Genomic DNA, 24,297 nt, shown 5'->3' with positions numbered 1-24,297 from the left:
TTCACGGTCCAGTCCATCCTGTGCCACCTTCACACCCCAGCCCTCCGATAGCAGCTCCCCGCACTAGGCTTCCTGTGCGTGTCCTCGGCCCAATACCACCAGTGCCAGCACCACGCCTTCAGTGCGCCTCGCCTGTTCAGCGCAGCCAGCGCTTTCTCCCTCTCCTGCGTTTTCTCCCTCTCCTGCGCTGTCGGAGTCTCCCGCCTGTTCAGCGGATCTAGAGCCTTCCTCTTCTACGGAGCGGCCAGAGCCGCCAGTCAGCCTGGAGCGGCCAGATCCGCCAGTCAGCCAGACTCTTCCAGATCCGCCAGTCAGCCAGACTCTTCCAGATCCGCCAGTCAGCCAGACTCTTCCAGATCCGCCAGTCAGCCAGACTCTTCCAGATCCGCCAGTCAGCCAGACTCTTCCAGATCCGCCAGTCAGCCAGACTCTTCCAGATCCGCCAGTCAGCCAGACTCTTCCAGATCCGCCAGTCAGCCAGACTCTTCCAGATCCGCCAGTCAGCCAGACTCTTCCAGATCCGCCAGTCAGCCAGACTCTTCCAGTCAGCCAGACTCTTCCAGATCTGCCAGTCAGCCAGACTCTTCCAGATCTGCCAGTCAGCCAGACTCTTCCAGATCTGCCAGTCACCCAGACTCTTCCAGATCCGCCAGTCAGCCAGGATCCGCCAGTCAGCCAGGATCTGCCAGATCTTCCAGTCAGCCAGACTCTTCCAGTCAGCCAGACTCTTCCAGATCTGCCAGTCAGCCAGACTCTTCCAGTCAGCCAGACTCTTCCAGTCAGCCAGACTCTTCCAGATCTGCCAGTCAACCAGACTCTTCCAGATCTGCCAGTCAGCCAGGATCCGCCAGTCAGCCAGGATCTGCCAGATCTGCCAGTCAACCAGACTCTTCCAGATCCGCCAGTCAGCCAGGATCCGCCAGTCAGCCAGGATCTGCCAGATCTTCCAGTCAGCCAGACTCTTCCAGTCAGCCAGACTCTTCCAGACTCTTCCAGTCAGCCAGACTCTTCCAGTCAGCCAGACTCTTCCAGATCTGCCAGTCAGCCAGGATCCGCCAGTCGGCCAGGATCCGCCAGGATCCGCCAGTCGGCCAGGATCCGCCAGTCGGCCAGGATCCGCCAGTCGGCCAGGATCCGCCAGTCGGCCAGGATCCGCCAGTCGGCCAGGATCCGCCAGTCGGCCAGGATCCGCCAGTCAGCCAGGATCCGCCAGTCAGCCAGGATCTGCCGGATTCAACTGCCTGGCTGGGCTTCATCTCAGTGCTGGGCTGCCTCTCAGTGCTGGGCTGCCCCTCAGTCCCGAGCTGCCCCTCAGTCCCGAGCTGCCCCTCAGTCCCGAGCTGCCCCTCTGTTCAGTAGGTTTCTGGGTGAGGACTATTCGGCCATGGTCGGCAGCGAGGGTGGATCATCCCAGGACGCGAAGGGGAGGAACAATGACATTTATGAAGTGGGGTCCACGTCCCGAGCCGGAACCGCCACCATGGACAGACGCCCACCCGGACCCTCCCTATGGTTTTGAGGTGCGTTCTGGGGAGTCCGCACCTTACGCGAAGGGGAGGAACAATGGGGGGGTTCTGTCACGCCTTGGTCTTAGTATTTTGTGTTTTAGTTAATTAGTTGGTCAGGCCAGGGTGTGACATGGGTTTATTGTTTGTTGTATTTTTAGTGGGGTTTTTTGGTTATTGGGATTGTAGCTGATTAGGGCGGTGTGTTACATAGGTTTGGCTGCCTGAGGCGGTTCTCAATCAGAGTCAGGTGATTCTCGTTGTCTCTGATTGGGAACCGTATTTAGGTAGCCTGGGTTTCGCTTTGTATTTCGTGGGTGATTGTTCCTGTCTCTGTGTAGTGTTCACCAGATAGGCTGTAATAGGTTTCACGTTCCGTTTTGTTGTTTTGTATTTATTAGTTATTTCATGTATAGTTCCGTTGTTTGTTTCACTAATAAACATGAGTAACCAACATGCTGCATTTCGGTCTGACTTTCTTGCGACAAACGAAGAACGACGTTACAAGGACAGGCAAGACCCATACTATTGTGGAGGACTTCATTATTCCTGCTACCACGGATATGGCTGGGACAATGCTGTGGGAAAAGACCAAAAAAACTATACAGACAATGCCTTCATCAAACAGCACTGTTTCACGACGCATCAGTGACATGGCAGGAGATGTTAATTACTGTTTCGCATACAAGCCAGTGAATTATACGCATTACAGCTGGATGAGTCAACAGACATGGCACAGCTCCTGGTATGTGTCCGTTATGTTAATGGGGGTTCAATTATGGAAGACATCCTCTTCAGCAAACCACTGGAAACCAGGGCAACAGGAGAGGATATTTTAAAGTACTGGACAGCTTTGTGACATCAAATGGACGTTGGTGGTCAAGATGTATTATCTGTACTGATTGTGCAAAAGCCATGACAGGGAGACATAGTGGAGTGGTAACGCTCGTGCAAGCAGTTGCTCCCGATGCCACTTGGGTATACTGCAGCATACACAAGAGGCTCTTGCTACCAAAGGAATGCCTGACAGCTTGAAAGACGTTTTGGACACAGTGAAAATGGTTAACTTTCTTAACTTAAAACCTCTTAAGGATCGGACCCATTTTTCAATTTTTCCTAAAATGACGTACCCAAAATCTAACTGCCTGTAGCTCAGGCATTGAATAAAGAATATGGATATTCTTGATACAATTTGAAAGGAAACACTTTGAAGTTTGTGAAAATGTGAAATGAATGTAAGAGAACATAACATATTAGATCTGGTAAAAGAAAATACAGAGGGGAAAAAAAAATCTACCGCTTTTTTTTACCATCATCTTTGAAATACAAGAGAAAGGCCACAATTTATGATTCCATCCCAGGCAAATTTGAGATTTTAACCACTAGATGGCAGCAGTGTATGCGCAACGTTTGACTGATCCAATGAACCATTGCATTTCTGTTCAAACTTTTGTATGAAGACTGCCCAAATGTGCCTAATTGGTTTATTAATAACTTTTCAAGTTCATAACTGTGCAAACAATAGCATGGTATTATATCACTGTAATAGCTATTGTGAATTGGACAGGGTATTTTCTGCATTATGCAATTGATATGGGCAGCGGCCATGTAATGCTTTTACTACATACAGAAGTGCGCTTGTTATCAAGGGGGAAAGTAGACAATTTTTATTTTTTATTGAGACGAGCTTAGTTTTCTTTACTGACCATAATTTTCACTTGTCTGAGCGCTTGCATGATGACACAGTCTGTGCCTGATGACAAGTTTTTCACACGACTGGCCTATCTGGGTGATGTTTTTTAACACCTGAATGATCTGAATCTAGGATTACAGGGACTCTCCGCAACTATATTCAATGTGCAGTACAAAATTGAGGCTATGATTAAGAAGCTGGAGCTCTTCTCTGTCTGCATTAATAAGAACAACACACAGGTCTTTCCATAATTGTCAAATGTGATACAGCAAAGTACTTTAGTTAGCTGGGTGTGCAATTATGCAGGTGCTTTCCCGAAACGGACAACAAAAATAACTGGATTCGTTATCACTTTCAAGCCCAAGCTCCAGCCCACTTACCGATATCTGAACAAGATAACCTCATTGAAATTACAACAAGTGGTTGTAAAAATTTAATTTAAATCAGAAGCCACTGCTAGAATTTTGGATACGGTGGCACTCAGAGTGTCCTGCTGTAAGCTAATGCCCTTTGCTACCACATACCTATGCGAGAGTGGATTCTTGGCCATCACTAGCATGAAAACTGAATACAAACTGTGTGTGGAAAATGACAAGACTGAGACTCTCCAATACAACCCAACATTGCAGAGTTATGTGCATCCTTTCAAGTACACCCTTCTCATTAACCTGTGGTGAGTTATTCACAATTTTTGATGAACAAATATGGTTTATGTAAGGCGGCTAAATAAAGATGCAAAATTAATGATTATTATTATTATTTATTTTAAGTAACATGTATTTAGAAATGTAATCAAATAACCTTAAAATATTCCTTTCTGCACACCCTGATGACAGTGATATTTGCCAATAATGTCTCTCAACTGTGCATGTCATCTTTAAGGCCTACCTTCATTACAAGAGCAGGGCTTGCACTAATCAATTTCATGATGGCATGTACAGTAGCTGTAGTTGTCAAATCTGGTATCCTTCAACATGGTTAGCCTCATGATGAGTCAAATCTGGTATCCTTCAACATGGTTAGCCTCCCTGCATCCCACTGCTGGATTGCTTCTGAAGCTAAGCAGGGTTGGTCCTGGTTGGTCCCTGGATGGGAGACCAGTTGCTGCTGGAAATTGTGTTGGAGGGCCAGTAGGAGGCACTCGTTCCTCTTGTCTAAAAAATTGATTGGGGACACTGCTCTGTGTAGGATGCAGTCTTTTGGATGGGATGTTAAACGGGTGTCATGACTCTGAGGTCATTAAAGATCCCATGGCACGTATCGTAAGAGTAGGGGTGTTAACCCCAGTATCCTGGCTAAATTCCCAAGCTGTCCCTCATACCATCATTGTCACCTAATCATCCCCAGCTTACAACTGGCTCATTCATCCCCCGACTGTGTGATCTGAGTATGTAGCAGAAATAAATACCCACAAAATGTTCTATTTGGGTGCTAGATTGACTCAGTTCAAAGTCTGCTCTGCTGGCTGCTGATGTTGATGCGGCGGCGGAGGTCGTCAGTGAGTGTAGCAGAGAGGTGAGTGTGTAGCACATGTGAGCAAGTTGACAGGTGAGTGCTAAGCTCTTTCTCAATTCATCCTTCCTCGATTCCTCCTTCTAAAAACCCATTGATGAAGGACCTTGTACCTTCTCCAATACAGGTGAGGAGATAGGATGCAAGTAATCAAGGAGAGACAAAGCAGCTGTAGCCATCGTGTGGTGATGTAGACCACCCTGAGACCTAAAGACCATGGTTTTGGTAGGATAACGGACACTGCTTGGTGGGTATGAAGTGCTGTTGTGGACAGGGGTTACATCCTAGGTCAGCCGTACAGAGATCATTACACCGCAATGATCAAGGACTTCAGCTGCAGCTGCAAATCTGTGCAATATCATCAGAAAAAATGAGTGACATTCAAATAAAACAAGACAAAAAAGGAAAAGTTCAATGACCAAAAAATACACTATACTTAAATCAAAGAGTCAACACTATGTAATATCATACAAAGGATGCCTATGTACATGGTTAGTGGGTTTAGACATTCATCTTACTCCAAAACAAGAGATGATCAGTGGTGTTAAAGTACCCAAATTGTCATACTTGAGTAAAAGTAAAGATACCTTAACAAAGAAAGTGAGTCACTCAGTAAAATATTACACGAGTAAAAGTCTAAAATAGTTTGGTTTTAAATATGCATAAATATCAAAAGCAAATGTACAGTCGTGGCCAAAAGTTTTGAAAATGACAAATATTAACATCCACAAATTTTGCTGCTTCAGTGTATGGATATTTTTGTCAGATGGTACTATGGAACACAAGCCTTTCATAAGTGTCAAAGGATTTTATTGACAATTACATGAAGTTGATGCAAAGAGGCAGTATTTGCAGTGTTGACCCTTCTTTTTCAAGACCGCTGCAATCCGCCCTGGCATGCTGTCAATTAACTTATGGGCCACATCCTGCCTGATGGCAGCCTACTCTTGCATAATCAATGCTTGGAGTTTGTCAGAATTTGTGGGTTTCTGTTTGTCCTCCCGCCTCTTGAGGATTGACCACAAGTTCTCAATGGGATTAAGGTCTGGGGAGTTTCCTGGCCATGGACCCAAAATATCAATGTTTTGTTCCCAGAGCCACTTGGTTATCACTTTTGCCTTATGGAAAGGTGCTCTATCTTGCTGGAAAAGGCATTGTTCGTCACCAAACTGTTCCTGGATGGTTGGGAGAAGTTGCCCTCGGAGGATGTGTTGGTACCATTCTTTATTCATGGCTGTGTTCTTAGGCAAAACTTAGGCCTCACTGTGCATGCAGATGCACTCACAACTGCCTGCTGACATTCCTGAGCAAGCTCTGTACTGGTGGTGACCCGATCCCACAGCTGAATCAACTGTAGGAGACGGTCCTGGTGCTTACTGGACTTTCTTGGGCACCCTGAAGCCTTCTTCACAACACTTGAACCACTCTCCTTGAAGTTCTTGATGATCCGATAAATGGTTGATTTAATATAATAATAATATATCCCATTTAGCAGAGGTGCAATATTACTGGCAGCAATATCCTTGCCTGTGTAGCCTTTTTTGTGCAAAGCAATGATAGCACATGTTTCCTTGCAGGTAACCATGGTTGACAGAGGAAGAACAATGATTCCAAGCACCACCCTCCTTTTGCAGCTTCCAGTCTGTTATTTGAACTCAAATCAGCATGACAGAGTGATCTCCAGCCTTGACATGTCTGCTGGTCCTTTTGTGCTGAAATGCAGTGGAAATGTTTTTGGGGGATTCAGTTCATTTGCATGGCAAAGAGGGACTTTGCAATTAATCTGATCACTCCACATAACATTCTGAAGTATATGCAAATTGACATCATACAAAGTGAGGCAGCAGAATGTGAAAATTAATATTTGTGTCATTCTCAAAACTTTTGGCCACGACTGTAATTGCTAAAATAGAAGTAAGTATCAAAAGGAAAAGTATAAATTATTTCAAATCCCTTATATTAAGCAAGCCAGATGGCACCATTTTCTGTTTTTTTAAATGTATTAACGGATAGCCATGGGCTCGCTACAACACTCAGACATCATTTTCAAACAAAGCATGTGTTTAGTGAGTCCACCAGATAATTTTATTTTACCTTTATTTTACTAGGCAAGTCAGTTAAGAACAAATTCTTATTTTCAATGACGGCCTAGGAACAGTGGGTTAACTGCCTGTTCAGGGGCAGAACGACAGATTTGTACCTTGTCAGCTTGGGGGTTTGAACTCACAACGCTCTAACCACTAGGCTACCCTGCCGCCCCATAAGAGGCAGCAGGGATGACCAGGGATGTTCTCTTTATAAGTGTGTGAATTAGACTATTGTCCTGTCCTGCTAAGCTTTTAAAATGTAACGAGTAGTTTTGGGTGGAGGGAAAATGTATGGAATAAAACGTAAATAATTTAAGGAATGTAGTGAAGTAAAAGTAAAAGTTGTCAAATATAAATAGTAAAGTACAGATACCCAAAACAACTACTTAATTAGTACTTTCAAGTATTTTTACTTAAGTACCTCACACCACTGGAGATTATTGAATAGTTAAATGAATAGGGGGTTTAAAATAAAATAAGCAGAATGTCAGGGCTGTAACAGAAACCTGCACACCCAGTATCTAGATCTTAGATGGAGTTTTTGTGAACTTCATCCACAGATAGGGAATAGCAGCTTTCACAGGTCTCTGTATCTGAGGTTAGGAAACATAGAAATTAGACCAGTTTAATTATTCTCAAATTATATAACATTTGATATTTCATTGCAATTGTGCTTTTGTATTGTCATAGTTCTCTCTTTGGGACTGGACATCTGTTCTTCAACATTGTTGTTAGCAGATTAAACTTATGTTCGTGTCATAAAAACAACTAATGGATGGCAGTCTATCATATTTACACGTAGGTAGCTAGCTAGCTAGATGCCTGACGTTGCCTAGAATAGATGGTTAACTTACCCATGTGCTACACATCATCCACCACCTCCTGCTGCAGCTAACATTACTAGCCATACATGCAGGCAATGCAGCCCACTGCGTTGCTTCTTTGGGAAATCTATAAACTTTAATTTAGAAAAATAGATGTGTCTCGGGATGTAAGGACCATCCCACCAAGGAATACATTCTGTCAAACTGCCAATTCTTACCTTTAGTTGTTTTCTCAACTAAATTAGCTAGCTTAGCCAGCTAGCTGTTTACAGCCGCGATTTAAACAGACATTCTGCTTATTTTTTACAAACAACGAAAGTTCTTTGGGGTTCCAGGGTTCACTTCCACTTCTTCTCAAAAAGATATTTGAAAGGGTCAATAGTACAGGTCAGAGATCCATGTCATTCTGTTACCATCATGCTGTTACTGGGTGGTCACCCACTTCACTTACTGTAGGTCAATAACCAAAAAAGATATAATTTCATAGTTGACACCACATTCTTCAGGAATCTTTGAATCTTAATTCAGAGTAGGTATTTAAGAGTTTTTGGAAAACGTGTTCACATAAATCGGAGGGAGATTTTACAGTCATTCTATTACCAAACTTTACATCTGCACTGTGAGTAAATGTGTTTTTGCAAAACTTTGTGGAAATTGTTCAAAGTAGTCCTTGTGTATAGAGTTTTTTTACCTTTCAAATCAATAGTTTTTATTTGGCATACTTTTAAAGTGAAAAATCAGATTATCAGCATCATTCTGTTACCGTGGAATTGCCAACACACAGTATTTGAAACATAACTCTACAGAATATGAGCTTGACAAGAGATCAGTTTGTTCTCGGGATATTTCCCTTCTTAGACACAGAATGTGAGAGAGACTTGTTTAATAACTTCCTTATTGGCTTCAAGGAGCAGAACAATATGACACATAACACAGGTGGTGGTGCTTATTTCTGTTCTTCCTGTGCGATCTGTGTGTGTGAGATGTGTTTCTGCGTGCATGTGTGTGTGCATGTGTGCAAACTGTTTGACAGCAGAAGAGACAAAGTTACAAGGTACATGGTACAGTTAGTCTAGGTGAAATAACATGAGCCATAGCCACGGTTGGAAAAATCTTTTTTCTTAAACTGAAAGTCACCAGGAAGTAACCATTGTTACCACACAATTTCCTATCAAATACAGAGTAAACACTAGTGGAAACAGTAAAGTCAAATAAATTTGTAGGCCTACCAAATATTTTCCATTAATACAGCCCTAGAAACTGGCTCTAATGTGTGAAATGTACAGTAGCTAAACATGATTTACAACTTAAATGTTGCGTTTGTACTCATGATTGGACAAAGTCAAAATCTTCAGCTTGTGTTAGGCAAAGGGTACATTTAGGCAAAGTGTACGGTCAAACCCAACCGTGTCCATGTCAAAATAATTTACCCTCGTCTGGATTACAGCTTGGCTAGCCTACCATTAGCATTACCATAAGAACCCTCTTTAAAATCCACATATTTGAGCCCACATACTAGCTGTTAGGCTAATCCCTGAGCCTTTCCCTGTAATTCCCCTGTAGCCTGCCTCCCCCGACCCTCTGCCTGCGCTAAGACAATGAACCGACCGGGGAAGGAAATAATGTGTCTTTCATAACTGCTCATGCAAAGTATTTAGAGACGAAGGCCTGCCTCACAAAGAGGCAGATTGTGCATCTGTGTGTGTGGATAACAACACCGGCTGTGTTACTGGGCTCTGGCTGTGGGTTGTATGGATTGGAGGGGTGGTGGGCAGGGGAAGAGCAGAAAACAAGGCTGATGCACTGTAAAAGGTCCAGGGTAACAAAATAATATTATGGAGTCAGTGTTTGGTTAATAGTATGGAATCTAATGCATAAACTGTGGGCTGAAAGACAGGGGGACTGTTTTACTGGGTGGTTAGGAGTTAATGAAGGGCCTGGTGAAGCGTAGTCCCTAGACAGATGGTTTGCTTCTGGCAATGTATCAGTTGGGACGCATTTTAAGCCCCTCCTACCCAAACTCATGATTTGTTGAGAGAGTTGTCTGTAAAAAAAAAAAGAAAAGTGTTTTGGCTTACGTTGCTCCAAGGTCAGGGATATCTGAGACTAGATGGTGAGAGGAGACAACAAGGCTGAAGTACTGTACAGTAAAGGTAAATATGGCCTCAGTGTTTGTTTAGTTGGAAGGATACAGAGTATGGAATACTGGGGTGTGGTACTGTTTGGTATTATATCAAAACCTTCTAAAGCACTCCTGGGTTACTCTTTTATAGTGGTGGGAAAAGTCCTTAATTGTCATACCAGAGTAAAGATACCTTAATAGAAAATGACTCAAGTAAAAGTGAAAGTTACCCAGTAAAATACCACTTGAGTAAAAGTCTAAACGTATTTGATTTTAAATATACTTAAGTATCAAAAGTAAATGGAATGGCTTAAATGTACTTAAGCATCAAAAGTAGAAATCATTTCAACTTACTATTAAGCAAACCAGACGGCACAAATGTTTATTGTTTTTATTGACGGATAGCCAGGGGCACAATCCAACACGCAGACATAATTTACAAACGAAGCATGTGTGTTTAGTGCATCTGACAGAGAGGCAGTAGGGATGACCAGGGATGTTCTCTTGATAAGTGTGTGAATTGGACAATTTTCCGGTCAAAATGTTACAAGTGTGTGTCAGGGAAAATGTATGAAGTAAAAAGTTAATTATTTTCTTTAGTAATATAGTGAAGTAGAAGTAAAAGTTGCTAAGAATACAGATAGTAAAGTACAGATACTTTAAAGTATTACTTATTACATTTTTTGGGGTATTTTATTTAATTACTTTACATCACTGCTCTTTTATTCTGGGAGCAAGTGGGATTGACAGGCCTTCAGATGTGTTCAGACATTTCTTTACTCGATGTGACACTTTCGTGAAGGCACTCAAACTCACTGATTAACAGGGCATGACTGTGTCCAATTCTCAGATTCCAGTGCACTCATCATCACGTGTGAAGGAGAATACCTCTGGTGGATCTATCAGTGATAAAACAAAGCCAGCTGGATGACGACACCTGAAATTGGTGTCGTGACACTTCAGATGAGCCCGATAGCATGCGCTTACACACACACACACACACACACACACACGTTATGTTCTTCTATCCTCGTGGGTACCTAAAAGAAATGTCCATTCAAAATCCTATTTTCCCTAGCCCCTAACATCAAATCAAATTTTATTTGTCACATGCGCCGAATACAACAGACCTTAGAGAAATGCTTACTTACAAGCCCTTAACCAACAATGCAGTTGAAATAAAAATAAGTGTTAAGAAAGTATTCTCAAATTAACTGAAATAAAAAAAATAAAAAAAGAACAATAAAACAACCCTAACCGCTAACTCTTACCACAATTCTAACGCTAATTGTGACCCTAACACTGAAGTTTAAAATAACCTTTGTCCTCATGGGGATGTGGGAAATGGGGCTGAGTTTTCCTTGTTTTACTGTCCCTGTTGGGACTTGAGGATTTTATGTCCCCACAAGGATAAAAGAACCCCCCCCACCACAAATACTTTCACAGTATTTGCAGCAGGTTTAAAAATAACACAAAGCTAGTGTGTGTTCTTCATGTATAGTCAATTGGTCATTATTTTCCTTTCCAGAATCATATTGGATGTAAGTTGTTATATGGTACTTGTATGTTATCCTCTTGGATCTAATTTATTCTCTTGATCTATATGTGAAGTATTTTCGAACCCCATAAATAAATCAAGTCATTGTGCTCCAACATAGAGGCCTGTCACTGGACCAAGAGGCCCAGACCCCTCAGTCAAGACATGCTACCCATTGTCCAGAATTATGTGCCAGGGAGAGAATAGAACACAAAAGTGAAAACACACACTTTGAGGTGTGGTGCTGACCATCGAAATGAAACGAGTTACTATATTTACATGACGCTGACAGACTAACGGAACTCAGAAAATGAAATTAAAGTCGCCTACTCTTCTCTTCTTATGACTAATCGCACAGGAAATTAAATTGAGACATTTACTTTCCATGAGAGAAAAGATGTCTTGCCACCCACCCATCACCCAGTGGTGCCAGACATACAGAGTACAAGACAGAGCAGAGAGCTACATAAATTATACAGTATGTTCGAGATGATCAGCCTGAGCAATGTCACTGCACTGTGCCGAATCTCTCACCAACAACACTTTCTATCCAAAACAAACGAAAATTACAGGACCAAAGCGGTTTGTTAAAAAAAATGTAACCTCAGATAACCTCCGTCGATTCTTACATATCGTAAATACTTAATCAGAAACAACAGCTCCTTGGGTTTTATCTCTCGATGCAGAAAACACTTTTGATAGACTAGAATGGTCATACTGTATCTCTGGTCTGTCTTGGAACATATGGCTCCTATTTCATTAATATGATTAACCCTTTACACTCGTGGGAATTGGCCTATATGGATAGGACTAAATTGAAATGTTTCTTACAGAAAAAATATGAAATGCATATCCATGGCAGCAATTGAAAGGGAACTGTTTCGAGATTATGGGAGAATGATTAGACCAAAATGCGAGGACACAACAGTTCACCTGACACAAGACTGAATCCAAAAATTACACTGTTGATTTTATTTGAATTTGACATTTACTGTACTTTGACACATTTGTTGATAACAAAATCTGACAAAACTCCATATATATTCAGTAACATGAGAATATTCCTGGGAAATGTGGGGTAGGTGCAACACAAGAAAAAAAAATGACAAGGGTTTGAGTGAGAGAACTAACTGGTCTGTTCAGAACAAGCAAGGGTATTACGCCATGTCATCTTGTAATGGTACATCAAACATAGTGATCGTGAACGTTTTATGATATGGAAATGTGAAGTGCCCAATTGAACTCACGAGTGTTTGCTTGTATGACATCAAAGCGGTATTTATAATAATCCTCAACGTCTCATCTTTCAGAATACCAAGAGTCCCAGGTGCTCAAGTTCAGAACAGAACTTCTGTCAGTCAACACCCATACAGGGCTGTGAAGAGCAGAGCCAGGGTTCTGACGTCATGTACAGCATGTTCTTGTATGGCCACCGTTTTCCAATTTAGGCGTTTATCAGTGCCCAAATCTGCAATTTTGTAAAGGTGTGTAAAGGGCCACTATGCCAATCCCTTAGCCATAGTTCTAACAGGTGATATCTGCTCTTCTCCGTTCAGAATCCCTAGATGCAGCAGACATCGTGATCTATTTTGCTATTTTTATTATCCATGGCCCCAAGCCCAGGCAATTCGTCAATCGAAGTAAATAACAGCAATTTCCCTCAAATCTACTGATCATGTCATCTCATTACACATTCTCATTATTTGAGTATAGAAAGACATATGACGTCTCCTATTGCACTGTAAGATGTGGTCTTTACTGATATATCCCTTAAACAATGTCAACTACGCTTTGGTGCTTTTTTTTGCTCACAAAATGTATATTTGGTGCAAAATTGAAAAACAATGTAACTGGGAATCAAAATGGCCCATCTATACTCCAATATTTCACAATAATGCCTTGCGATCTGGAGGGCGGACTTTTGCATCCCCTCAATGATCCAAATGTGGAATCCGTGTCCTTGCCAATATCATGGACAGTAATGGTTTGACAACCTTCCAAGATTTGAACGACGCATACATACAGTATTACCAGCCAACTCCTTTTCTATACTTACAATTTAGGTCAGCTATGCTGTCCTAAGGATTCCCTTGGGAAACCCTACTACCAAACCATCCAATGATGGGATTTATGAATAAATGATCTGGGCTCCCGAAAGGACTGATATCTATAATATATAAACTTTTGAATTTTTTTTTTTTTAAACTAGCCATTAAAAACATATGGTTCACAGATCTAAGTGAATTTGAAAAACCCTTTAACTGGAACAGAATATGGGAAAATTGGACCTTGGCATCCCGTAATCTGAACCATGAATTTAAACATTTTAAGTTTGTTCAGACTGTATTTAAAGGAATCTTTACGATGAAATTGGCCCCAATTCCCAACTGTTCACTGTGTCACCTATATCAGGTAGGCATATTCATTCATATGATGTGGGAGTGCTGTGCATTTAAATGCTTCTAGGACAAAGTTACAACATTTATTTCAAAGTGCATGACTGTAAATATTCATTGCTTTGCATTTCCTATGTTACTTAACAATGATAGCTCATTGAGTCTCTCAATCAACCAGAGACCATTACTGCTGGCAGACAACACTGCCGCAAAAAAAGATAGCAATCATTCCACTCTCTCCCAATTCGCCAGTGGATACAGTTACAATTAGAAGTTATAACATTAGAATTATCGACAGCGAGAATTAATGGTGATAGTCAAGGTATAATTGATGCTCAACACACAAAAAATACACACTACCATTCAAAAGTCTGGGGTCACTTAGAAATGTATATTTTTGTCCATTAAAATATCATACTGATCAGAAATACAGTGTAGACAGTCATTTACAACATTAACAATCGTAGCTGGAAACAGCAGATTTTTTATGAAATATCTACATAGGTGTTACAGAAGGCCATTATCAGCAACCATCACTCCTGTGTTCCAATGGCACGCTGCCTAGAAGGCCAGCATCCCAGAGTCGCCTCTTCACTGTTGACATTGAGACTGGTGTTTTGCGGGTACTATTTTACGAAGTTGCCAGTTGAGGACTCTAATCTGGTTAGGGCCAGTTTGCACTGTTCTGTGAAGGGAGTAGTACACAGCGTTGTATGAGATCTTCAGTTTCTTGGCAATTTGTCGCATGGAATAGCCTTCATTTCTCAGAACAAGAATAGACTGACACGTTTCAGAAGAAATGTCTTTGTTTCTGGCCATTTTGAGCCTATAATCAAACCCACAAATGATGATGCTCAAGATAATCAACTAACCTAAAGGCGGCAAATTGTATTGCTTCTTTAAACAGAACAACAGTTTTCAGCAGTGCTAACATAATTGAAAAAGGGTTTTCTAATTATCAATTAGCCTATTAAAATGATAAACTTGGATGAGCAAACAGAATGTGCCATTGGAACACAGGAGTGATTGTTGCTGATAATGGGCCAATGTTGATATTCCATAAAAATAAATAAAATATATTTTAAAAATCTGCCATTTCCAGCTACAATAGTCATTTACAACATTAGTAATGTCTACAATGTATTTCTCATCAATTGTATTTTAATGGACAAAAAATTATGATTACGTGCTATTTCATAGTTGTGATGTCTTCATTACTATTCTACAATGTAGAAAACAGTAAAAATAAAACCCTATAATTAGGTGTCCCAAATTGACTGGTACTGTATATAAATAAATAAAACGTCATTCATCATAGAGGTGCCTACATGTATACATAAACAAGGGAAATGTGAAACAGAATAAGTGAAATTGATTCCAACAGTCTATTATCAACATTCATGTATAAGGGCGCATGAGGTCCTCTTGTAGGGGGAAAGTTGCATCTCCCAGGAAAACATGAGGACTTGGCATTGTGGAACCTGGCAGGACAACTGGCAGTTGTAAATCGAGGGTCTTCTGCAGTTTAGACCCAAAAGAACTCTTGAAACACTCCACCATAGCTCTCTCGGCCATATGCCCCTACATCCACCCTTGTAAACCTGTAGCGGACATCTTCTCTGTCTCCGTATATTGCCTATTATTTGTGTTTCTCGATACATAAAGTCTAGTAGATCCTGGGTAATTCGCACAAATTATATTTTCTTGCCAGTCAAGAGTCTCTCTGTGTACACTATTTTATTCTCCCGCTCGCCTCTTCCTTGCTTGGGTGTGTTGTCACTTCCTTGTTTGGCCATAGATGGCTATTACCAGCTCATCGCCCTCTACTGTCCCGGGGTTTATTGCAGCATATGCCTTTTATTGTTTGTAATTTTTTTTGAGAAACGGTGAGGAGAGGGGATATGAGGAATTGAGGAAACATGAATAGAGACGGAGCCAAGGTGTGTGCCGGGCTGCATTGATTAATGTCCCGTGTCACAACGAGAGCACACCACACTGCAGGTACAATAGCATGGCCTGGAACAACTCATAAATAACACTACCTCAGATAAACACAAAGTAAAGACGCACGCACGAACATGCACGCACACGCAGCCCACCACTGCATGGCATGAAACATTTACATTTTTATTTATTTAACTCGGCAAATCAGTTAAGAACAAATTATTATTTACAATGACGGCCTACCCCAGCCAAACCCGGACGATGCTGCGCCAATTGTGCACCCGCCCTATGGGACTCCCAATCATGGCCGGATGTGATGCAGTCTGGATTCGAACCAGGTACTGCAATGACGCCTCTTGCACTGGGATGCAGTCTTAGACCACTGCACACTCGGAAAACAGATTGAGAGAATGTGAGCACACTCGTGCGGTTCGGCTAGCAGAGTTAATAAACACACGCAAGTGCCCCAACCCCCCCAATCTTTGGATGTGGTTGCTATTTTTTGGGGAGGGCTCAGAAGGCTAAATTTTATATCCTAAGAGTGCAGATGATCTGGTGTTGTGGACAGACAGACAGACAAGCAGTCTGACTCTGAGCTGAAGGCCCGAGCTGGTTTTCTGACACCAGCTCCATCACACATTACACCACCAAGCATGTTTATTTTATACGATAACTTTTTGGCACATTTAAGCGGTTTTCAATCAGTTGATGGTGCCGATTAACCATGTAATTTTTTTAAGTGTCTGGTGTCCTGGGTTTTAGAGACAGAGCGACTGGGGAGAACAATTTGGTCCTAAAGTATGACTGCCACTGAAAAATATGTGGATTGAAGGAATTATATTGTTTATAATTAGTGACAGAGGAACATAAGCTCACCTGGTGTAGGGCAGTGAGTCCGTCCTCGTTGCACAAGTCTGGACTGACATTGTTCTTCAGCAGGTAGCGTACTGGAACACAGAGAGAGGGAGAGAAACAGAAGGGACAACACATTAACAAACCATGGTAGAACAGCGTGGACTTCACACATCCACGCCAGACAACAAGAACAAAGACAACACATTTAGCCTCTCTCCACTGGCCAGAGAACCTAGGAAGAGGGGGGCCACTCACAGTAAGTTCCCAGCAGGAGTTGTCCTTCCCTCTTTTGCTAATGTCAAACCTCTAGTATATGACAATGCCAGGGGCACACAGACATGATTGAACCAAATGGTACTAGGCTAGCAGGAGAAAAAGACCCAGCAGAGTCCCAACAAAACAGTGATGACTCAGCCAAAGATATTATCCACGGGAATCGATGGACTGCACACAAAGTGCTTAAAAACAGCACAAAGGGACAAAAGATAAAGAGGTTAAAGTGTTGAGATGTGTAGCTAATAAAGGCATCAGCATGCTTCAGTTCGGCTGGCGGCTAGCCGAAACGACAGAGTGTGCTCGAATACTCCCTCACGAGACCTTCGCTTGAAAAATGATTTTAAAAAAGCGGCAATAGTACCGTTTGTCCATTTGAGACGCCATAGCCAGTATACACTTCCCCAAAAGTCAGAATTAATCTACGATAACTCAAGAAATCCATCATTAATTTAATATCTACCGAAGATGTTTGGTATTTTTCAATTTAAAAAAAAAAATGTACATCAAAATGAGTATCTAGTTTAATTTCTTCGGGGTACCCCCCCCTTCTCAATTTCCACCTAAAGACATACCCTAATCTAACTCCCTGTAGCTCAGGCCCAGAGGCAAGGATATGCATATTCTTGGTATCATTTGAAAGAAAACACTCTGCATTTTGTGGAAATGTGTATTGAATGTAGGAGAATATAACACAATCGATATGGTAGAAGAAAATAAAAGGAAATAAACATACATTTTCTGTTTTTTATTGTGGCTGCATCATCTTTCAAATTACCAAGAACAGCCAAACATACAGATAGGATGCTGTGGATGATTTGAATGAAGAACATAAGACGGCAACAATAGCTGAGCAAAGTTTTAGACAGATAACTTCAAAAATGAGCGAGCTACATGACATTGAGTATGAAGTCACCCAGGTGTCCCACACAAATGTACCCAAGTGGCCGAATTGGTACAGTGATACATTTTGAAGGAAAGAACTATATACATAAATGCTATTCTAACACACCCCCCAATAAATAAATAAATAAATAAATAAATAAATATATAAATAAACAACAAGGGTAACTATTTACATATTTACAATATTGTGAAGACTCTCAGTCCTCTACACAATATTGTGCTGCTGGTGCCATGGCCCATAGCAGTCTCTTTCTGCTGTAAAGCAGAGGCTTACTGAACAGGTGATGCAGGTGAGGTGTCATTTCCTGTGACAAAGGGCACAACGACGTCTCCCTACTGTGTCCTGTTTGCCCTGAGGCACATTCATGCCTGCAGAGATGAATCTGGGAAGGTGAATACCACTGGTTGGAGCAGAAGGGACAGAAGGTGCTGCAGTGGACTTGCTGTAGCTAGCAAGCTCCTGAATGAGCAGCTCCCTGAAGGCTAGCTGTGAGATGGGGGGCTGTCCACAGCTCTTGGCCATTTCCTTCTGGAGGATGAAGGAATTCACCACAGCAATGTCAATGAAATGCTAGAATAATGTCTTGCACCATTTCATGGTATTGTGGAGAAAATTGTAGTATCCTATCAGCGCATCTGACAGGTCCACACCTCCTGTGCTATTGTTGTCGTCCTTCACAGCAGCTAAAATGGGGACATTTTTTGTGGTCCATGCCCCGGCACCATCCTTCACACGCCTGATGATGTGATCTCCAATGAAGGACTTGTGGATACTGGAGAACATGACCACCTCTCTGGTGTCCATCCACTTCACAAAGAGCAGGCTATCTTCACAGATCCATCGCATGGTACCCCGCTCAGCCAACTTAGGCATGTCGTTCACCTTAGTCTTACGAAAGCAGACCCTGTTGGTCCAAATGGTGCCACAAGCCCACACATCCCGCTTCCTCAGCTCTGTAAACAGGGTAGGGCTTGTGTAGAAGTTGTCCACAAACAGTTTGTAGCCCTTCCCAGCAGTTGAAAATCCAATAACTCCATAACGGAATCATAACTCAGTCCATTACCGGTAGCAAAACTGTTTTCCCCCTCATAAAAGAAATTGCAAGTGTAGGTCCACACAAAATCAGCCAAAACAAACAGTTTGTAACCCCATTTGGTAACCCCATTTGGTTGGTTTGTTACGCATGTATTGTTTGAGGCTGATTCTGGCCTTTGAAGCTACCATCTTCTCATCGATGGAAAGGTTCTGGGCGGGCTGAAAATCGGTCTTGCAGGCCTCAATGATGTTAGGGTAGAGAGGTTTGATTTTGCACAGCCTATCAAACCTTGGTGTGCCTCTTGACATTCTCCCCATCAACTTCTGGATCACTGATGTGAAACGCCCGTGGGACAGTCAGAAACCTTTTACAAGACATGACAGTCATGGGGAAAGGCAGTTGATAAAGAGCTGACGTTTTCCAGTAGACCCTTTCAACTTCACCAGGCCCATGTAAATGACAATTGAAAAGTAGCAGAAAAGGTCTGACATGGAAATGGTCTTCCATGCCTCTTTCCTTCCTGCCTGCTTCTTAGCCCTGTACCAATTGGTGTTCGACACCAGGGAATTCGCAACTGACTAGGTGAAAAACAGTTGAAAAAGTTGAAGGGGGCTGTACTTTGCAGTCATGTCTACTTGAGGTCCTGGCTGCCTTTTGAGTCTAAAAACTGGTGGATTTGGTTCCACATCATCTTCTAACACAGAGTGCCAACAACCCTCTGGCCCTCTGTCTGCAGGTTTCTCTCTTCCCCACCTCCTCTTCTTTGTCACTGACTTCACATCTCTAGATGGACGGGTAGGTGTGGAGCCAGAGACAGCGGGGGTCCGGCTGGATGAACCAACTTCAGAGGGAGATGGACACCAAGACATTGGCGGCTCATAATCAGAATCACTGCCACTGTGAAAGATTATTTTTAAATCAGAAACAATAATTTCACGTATGAGCACTGTATCAACACATATAATAAACAGCTATATATAGAGTACAGGGAACATAATCATTATGGTGAAGGGCGGTTCCATTCCATTTTCATGTAAAATACATTTTTTTTAAACACTTTTAAACACAGTATAGCCAATGTGTACTTTACACATTTCATTACAGATTATATTTTTATATATTGCAAATAAAATAAGAAACCCCCCCCCCCAAAAAAAAAAAAAAAAAACAATATTTCAAAAATAGCTTCGATGAAAGATTCATCATCCTGAAGCAACTCGGTCTCGCTGTCTCCATCTATTTCCTCTATAATTTGGGTTAATTTGGGATTTAGCTTTTCCGGATTTATTCGCCATAATTTAAATATATAAAATTGTTGAAAATGCTATTGAATATGTACTGCTATGCGTAACACCCGTGGCTCCGTCAAGTAGGATTTGCAATGGCGAATAAACCTCTTTTACGCCAGAGTTTACGACAAAGGCTGGTCTTAAAAACATACACTGCTCAAAAAATAAAGGGAACACTTAAACACAATGTATCTCCAAGTCAATCACACTTCTGTGAAATCAAACTGTCCACTTAGGAAGCAACACTGATTGACAATACATTTCACATGCTGTTGTGCAAATGGAATAGACAACAGGTGGAAATTAGTTATTTAGCAAGACATCCCCAATAAAGGAGTGGTTCTGAAAGTGGTGGCCAGACCACTTCTCAGTTCCTATGCTTCCTGGCTGATGTTTTGGTCATGTTTGAATGCTGGCGATGCTTTCACTCTAGTGGTAGCATGAAACTGAGTCTACAACCCACACAAGTGGCTCAGGTAGTGCAGCTCATCCAGGATGGCACATCAATGCGAGCTGTGGCAAGAAGGTTTGCTGTGTCTGTCAGCGTAGTGTCCAGAGCATGGAGGCGCTACCAGAAGACAGGCCAGTACATCAGGAGACGTGGAGGAGGCCGTAGGAGGGCAACAACCCAGCAGCAGGACCGCTACCTCTGCCTTTGTGCAAGGAGGAGCAGGAGGAGCACTGCCAGAGACCTGCAAAATGACCTCCAGCAGGCCACAAATGTGCATGTGTCTGCTCCAACGGTCAGAAACAGACTCCATGAGGGTGGTATGAGGGCCCAACGTCCACAGGTGGGGGTTGTGCTACAGCCCAACACAGTGCAGGATGTGCACCGGTTTGGCGGTGGGTCAGTCATGGTGTGGGGTGGCATTTCTTTGGGGGGCCGCACAGCCCTCTATGTGCTCGCCAGAGTTACTGCCATTAGGTACCGAGATGAGATCCTCAGACCCCTTGTGAGACCATATGCTGGTGCGGTCTGCCCTGGGTTCCACCTAATGCAAGACAATGCAAGACCTCATGTGGCTGGAATGTGTCAGCAGGTCCTGCAAGAGGAAGGCATTTGATGGTATGGACTGGCCCGTCCGTTCCCCAGACCTGAATCCAATTGAGCACATCTGGGACATCATGTCTCACTTCATCCACCAACGCCACATTGCACCACAGACTGTCCAGGAGTTGGCAGATGCTTTAGTCCAGGTCTGGGAGGAGCTCCCTCAGGAGACCATCCTCCACCTCATCAGGAGCATGCCCAGGCATTGTAGGGAGGTCATACAGGCACGTGGAGGTCACACACACTACTGAGCCTCATTTTGAATTGTTTAAGGACATTACATCAAAGTTGGATCAGCCTGTAGTGTGGTCATTGGGCCAAAATACAGTCCATCAACGACAGACCGTTCCTACCATTGGTGCGCAATGAGGTCATTGATTGGTGTCTTCAAAATTGGTTTGTTCAATACGTCCGGGAAAATAACCATCAAGTATGGTTGTGTTAGTAACAACCAGAGGATTGCAATGAAACCAACCATGACTGGATAAACATTTGTTTAGTGTGTGTAATTACCACGAACGCTTTGTCCAAAGTTGAATGAGACGGAAATCACGAGGCAAGCGGTTTAAAAATGTTTTGTGTTAGGCTATATAAATTGACTTTATCAAACAAAACTAACATTCACTGTGTAGTTAGGACACTTGGCATTGCCACCAGAGGAAGATCTTCAATGGTAAGCGATTTATTTTATTGTTATTTCTGACTTTTGTGACGCTAATGCTTGGTTGGGAAATGCTAGTAATACTTGTGTGTACGGGGCGCCGTCCTCAGAAAATCGCATATTTGCTTTCGCAGTAAAGCCCATTTGAAATATGACACAGCGGCTGGATTAATAAGACGTTCATCTTTTAAATGATGTAAGATACATATGTATTTACAAGAATGTTTACTATAACAAATGGTGTATTTATAATGTTAGCTCTCTGCAGTTTCACCAGATGTTGGCCTGATGGTAGGTGAGACGCTAACATCCCATCTCACTTACCCTCAATCCCTACTGTTGACCAATCACCGACAAAGGGAAGTAGACTTCGGCTTCCGAAATTCAGCTGGTCGTTGAGAAAGACTGTGTGCCCGCACAGCTGACAAAACCCTAACCGAACTCCAAAACGTCAGTCTTTCCACATTCTGAACAAGCCAGCAATACAAACTTGTCAAAATGAACTTGTCGCAAACCCTACCATACTTTTTTGAACAAGCGGTTGACCCCAGGGTCTCTGCAATCTCCCTCCACGAACTTAAATTTTACATGCTGGTCTTTATATGGACAGATGGATAGAATCGTACTGGTGAAGGTACTTTTGTACCTCATCGGTCAATCGATGATCGAAGTTGTCGTTCGCCATGTTGAATCCAGTTTCAGGCTGAGCCGTCAGGAACCAGAAACTCGCATCACCCCTCCAGTTGACCAATCACAGACTAAGGGGCGTAGACTTCCAAATGCGGCTTGCCTCCATTAAACATTTTGTGTGACCGAACAGCAGTCCAAAACGAACAAAAACTGTCATAATATATGGTGGCAATGCCAACTGTTTCAGCAGGGAAGAATGCATACACCTCAAGAGTTTCGGGAAGTGTGATGTTTTTCTGCTATTAACAGGTATTACTACCCTTATTTGTTCACGGAAAAGTGTGCTGTTTGGTGTCTGGAGAGTCAGACCGTCTTGACTTGTTTTCAAGCCACACAGAACAATGCAGGTGATAAATGGGGGCGGACTCAGCTCCCAGAACCCTTCCCTCACCTGAACCAATCTCACATATTCCTGTTCCAGGACTACACAACTGAAAGTGTAGAAATGCATTGCCTTGTCACTTAGAAGTCCTGAACTGCTTTCAGATTATATCATATGATAATTGTAACTATTTTATAGTCTCCTGTTGACGAATAACAAACAAGTGGTGCCCAAAATGAATTAGACGTTATCACATGACCATTCTCAACACAGACTATGCTTTCAGACAAAATGATCACAGACTATTTTCAATATGTACTATGCTTTAGGGGCAGCAGGTAGCATAGTCATTAGATCGTTGGGCCAGTAACCGAAAGGTTGCTGGATTGAATCCCTGAGCCGACAAGGTTAAAATCAATCCTTCTGAGCAAGGCAGTTAACCCAATGTTCCCTAGGCGCCGAAGACGTGGATGTCAATTAAGGCAGCTCCCCGTTGGGTTAAATGCAGAAGACACATTTCAGTTGAAGGCATTCAGTTGAACAACTGACTAGGTATCCCCCTTTCAGATCAAATTAGACTTTTTCAAATAGACTATTCTCAAACACCATACTATGCTTTCAGATCAAATTAGACGTTATCACATGATCAGTCTCAATACCTTACTATGCTTTCAGACCACATTGCGTGTGCAGAACACGCCAGGCTTTCATACAAAGGGTACTAAATGTCTATGCTGGTACTGTAGCCCCAGACCCTCTTTCTGCTATCCTGGATTACCTCTTACATTTGCCCCATCCATCAACCCAGAAGCCATTAATTGTGGATTATCATATTTCTAGAATTCATTTGAGCAGAAATTAAAGGTTATTAAAATCATAAATTAAGGTCAGGATGTTATCGCCATAGTGACTTTGGTTGGACAGTACAGCAGGTGATGTAAAGGCTTTTGGATTATTATTGTTCCCTTCCTGTGTGTGTGTATGTGCATGTATGCGTGGGAGTACATGTGTTTATTAAGCCGCTGGATCTGATGCACCGTACAGAATATACTGTATAACCAGCGTGGGGAGAGCTGAACAACATAGTTGACAGACAGGCTGATCTTTCCGGGTTATTTTCACATCATTATCCTCTGTTTTGGCAGCTTTGCCTGTACTGCTTTTTTAATAACGGAAACAAAACAGACCCAGGAATGGACACAACTCTGGGGTGGGTATGATGGACTGTGAGCTGGGGGGGGGGTGAAGGGGGATGTTCGTAGGAGGGGGATTTGGAGAGAGAGGGAGCAGGAAAATGAGATTGGGGATGATAATTTTTGCACACATTACTAATTCCCCACAGGGTATCTGTCTTTAAAACCACCAAAACTCCCCTGCAGCTCCACACACACACGATATGTAAACACACACCCCTCCCTGTTTCTCACCTCAGCTTGACCCTCTCTCAGTATAGTACGCTGTAGGCCTGCAGTACACACTACCTAACCTACACTTCCCAGTTTGTCAGCAGATTTTGTCTAAGGCCTCCAGGGCATTGCTGCTCTCCTCAGCATCCTCTGTGATTACTGTTACTGACACACTACCTCTGACCTT

General features: G+C 42.5%; 1 protein-coding gene across 1 annotated transcript in view; it reads right to left on the bottom strand.

Moving 5' to 3' along the window:
• Nucleotides 1-24,297, bottom strand: part of LOC135542325 (protein phosphatase 1 regulatory inhibitor subunit 16B-like) — a 130,391-nt gene that overhangs the window by 37,879 nt on the left and 68,215 nt on the right. The window contains exon 3 of the mRNA XM_064969206.1: nt 16,497-16,567. Within this exon, the coding sequence (XP_064825278.1) occupies nt 16,497-16,567 (71 nt within the window). The remainder of the gene's footprint in view (nt 1-16,496; nt 16,568-24,297) is intronic.

Source organism: Oncorhynchus masou, chromosome 6, assembly GCF_036934945.1.
Source record: "Oncorhynchus masou masou isolate Uvic2021 chromosome 6, UVic_Omas_1.1, whole genome shotgun sequence".
Taxonomy (NCBI): Eukaryota; Metazoa; Chordata; class Actinopteri; order Salmoniformes; family Salmonidae; genus Oncorhynchus; species Oncorhynchus masou.
This window is presented reverse-complemented; position numbering and strand designations above follow the sequence as displayed.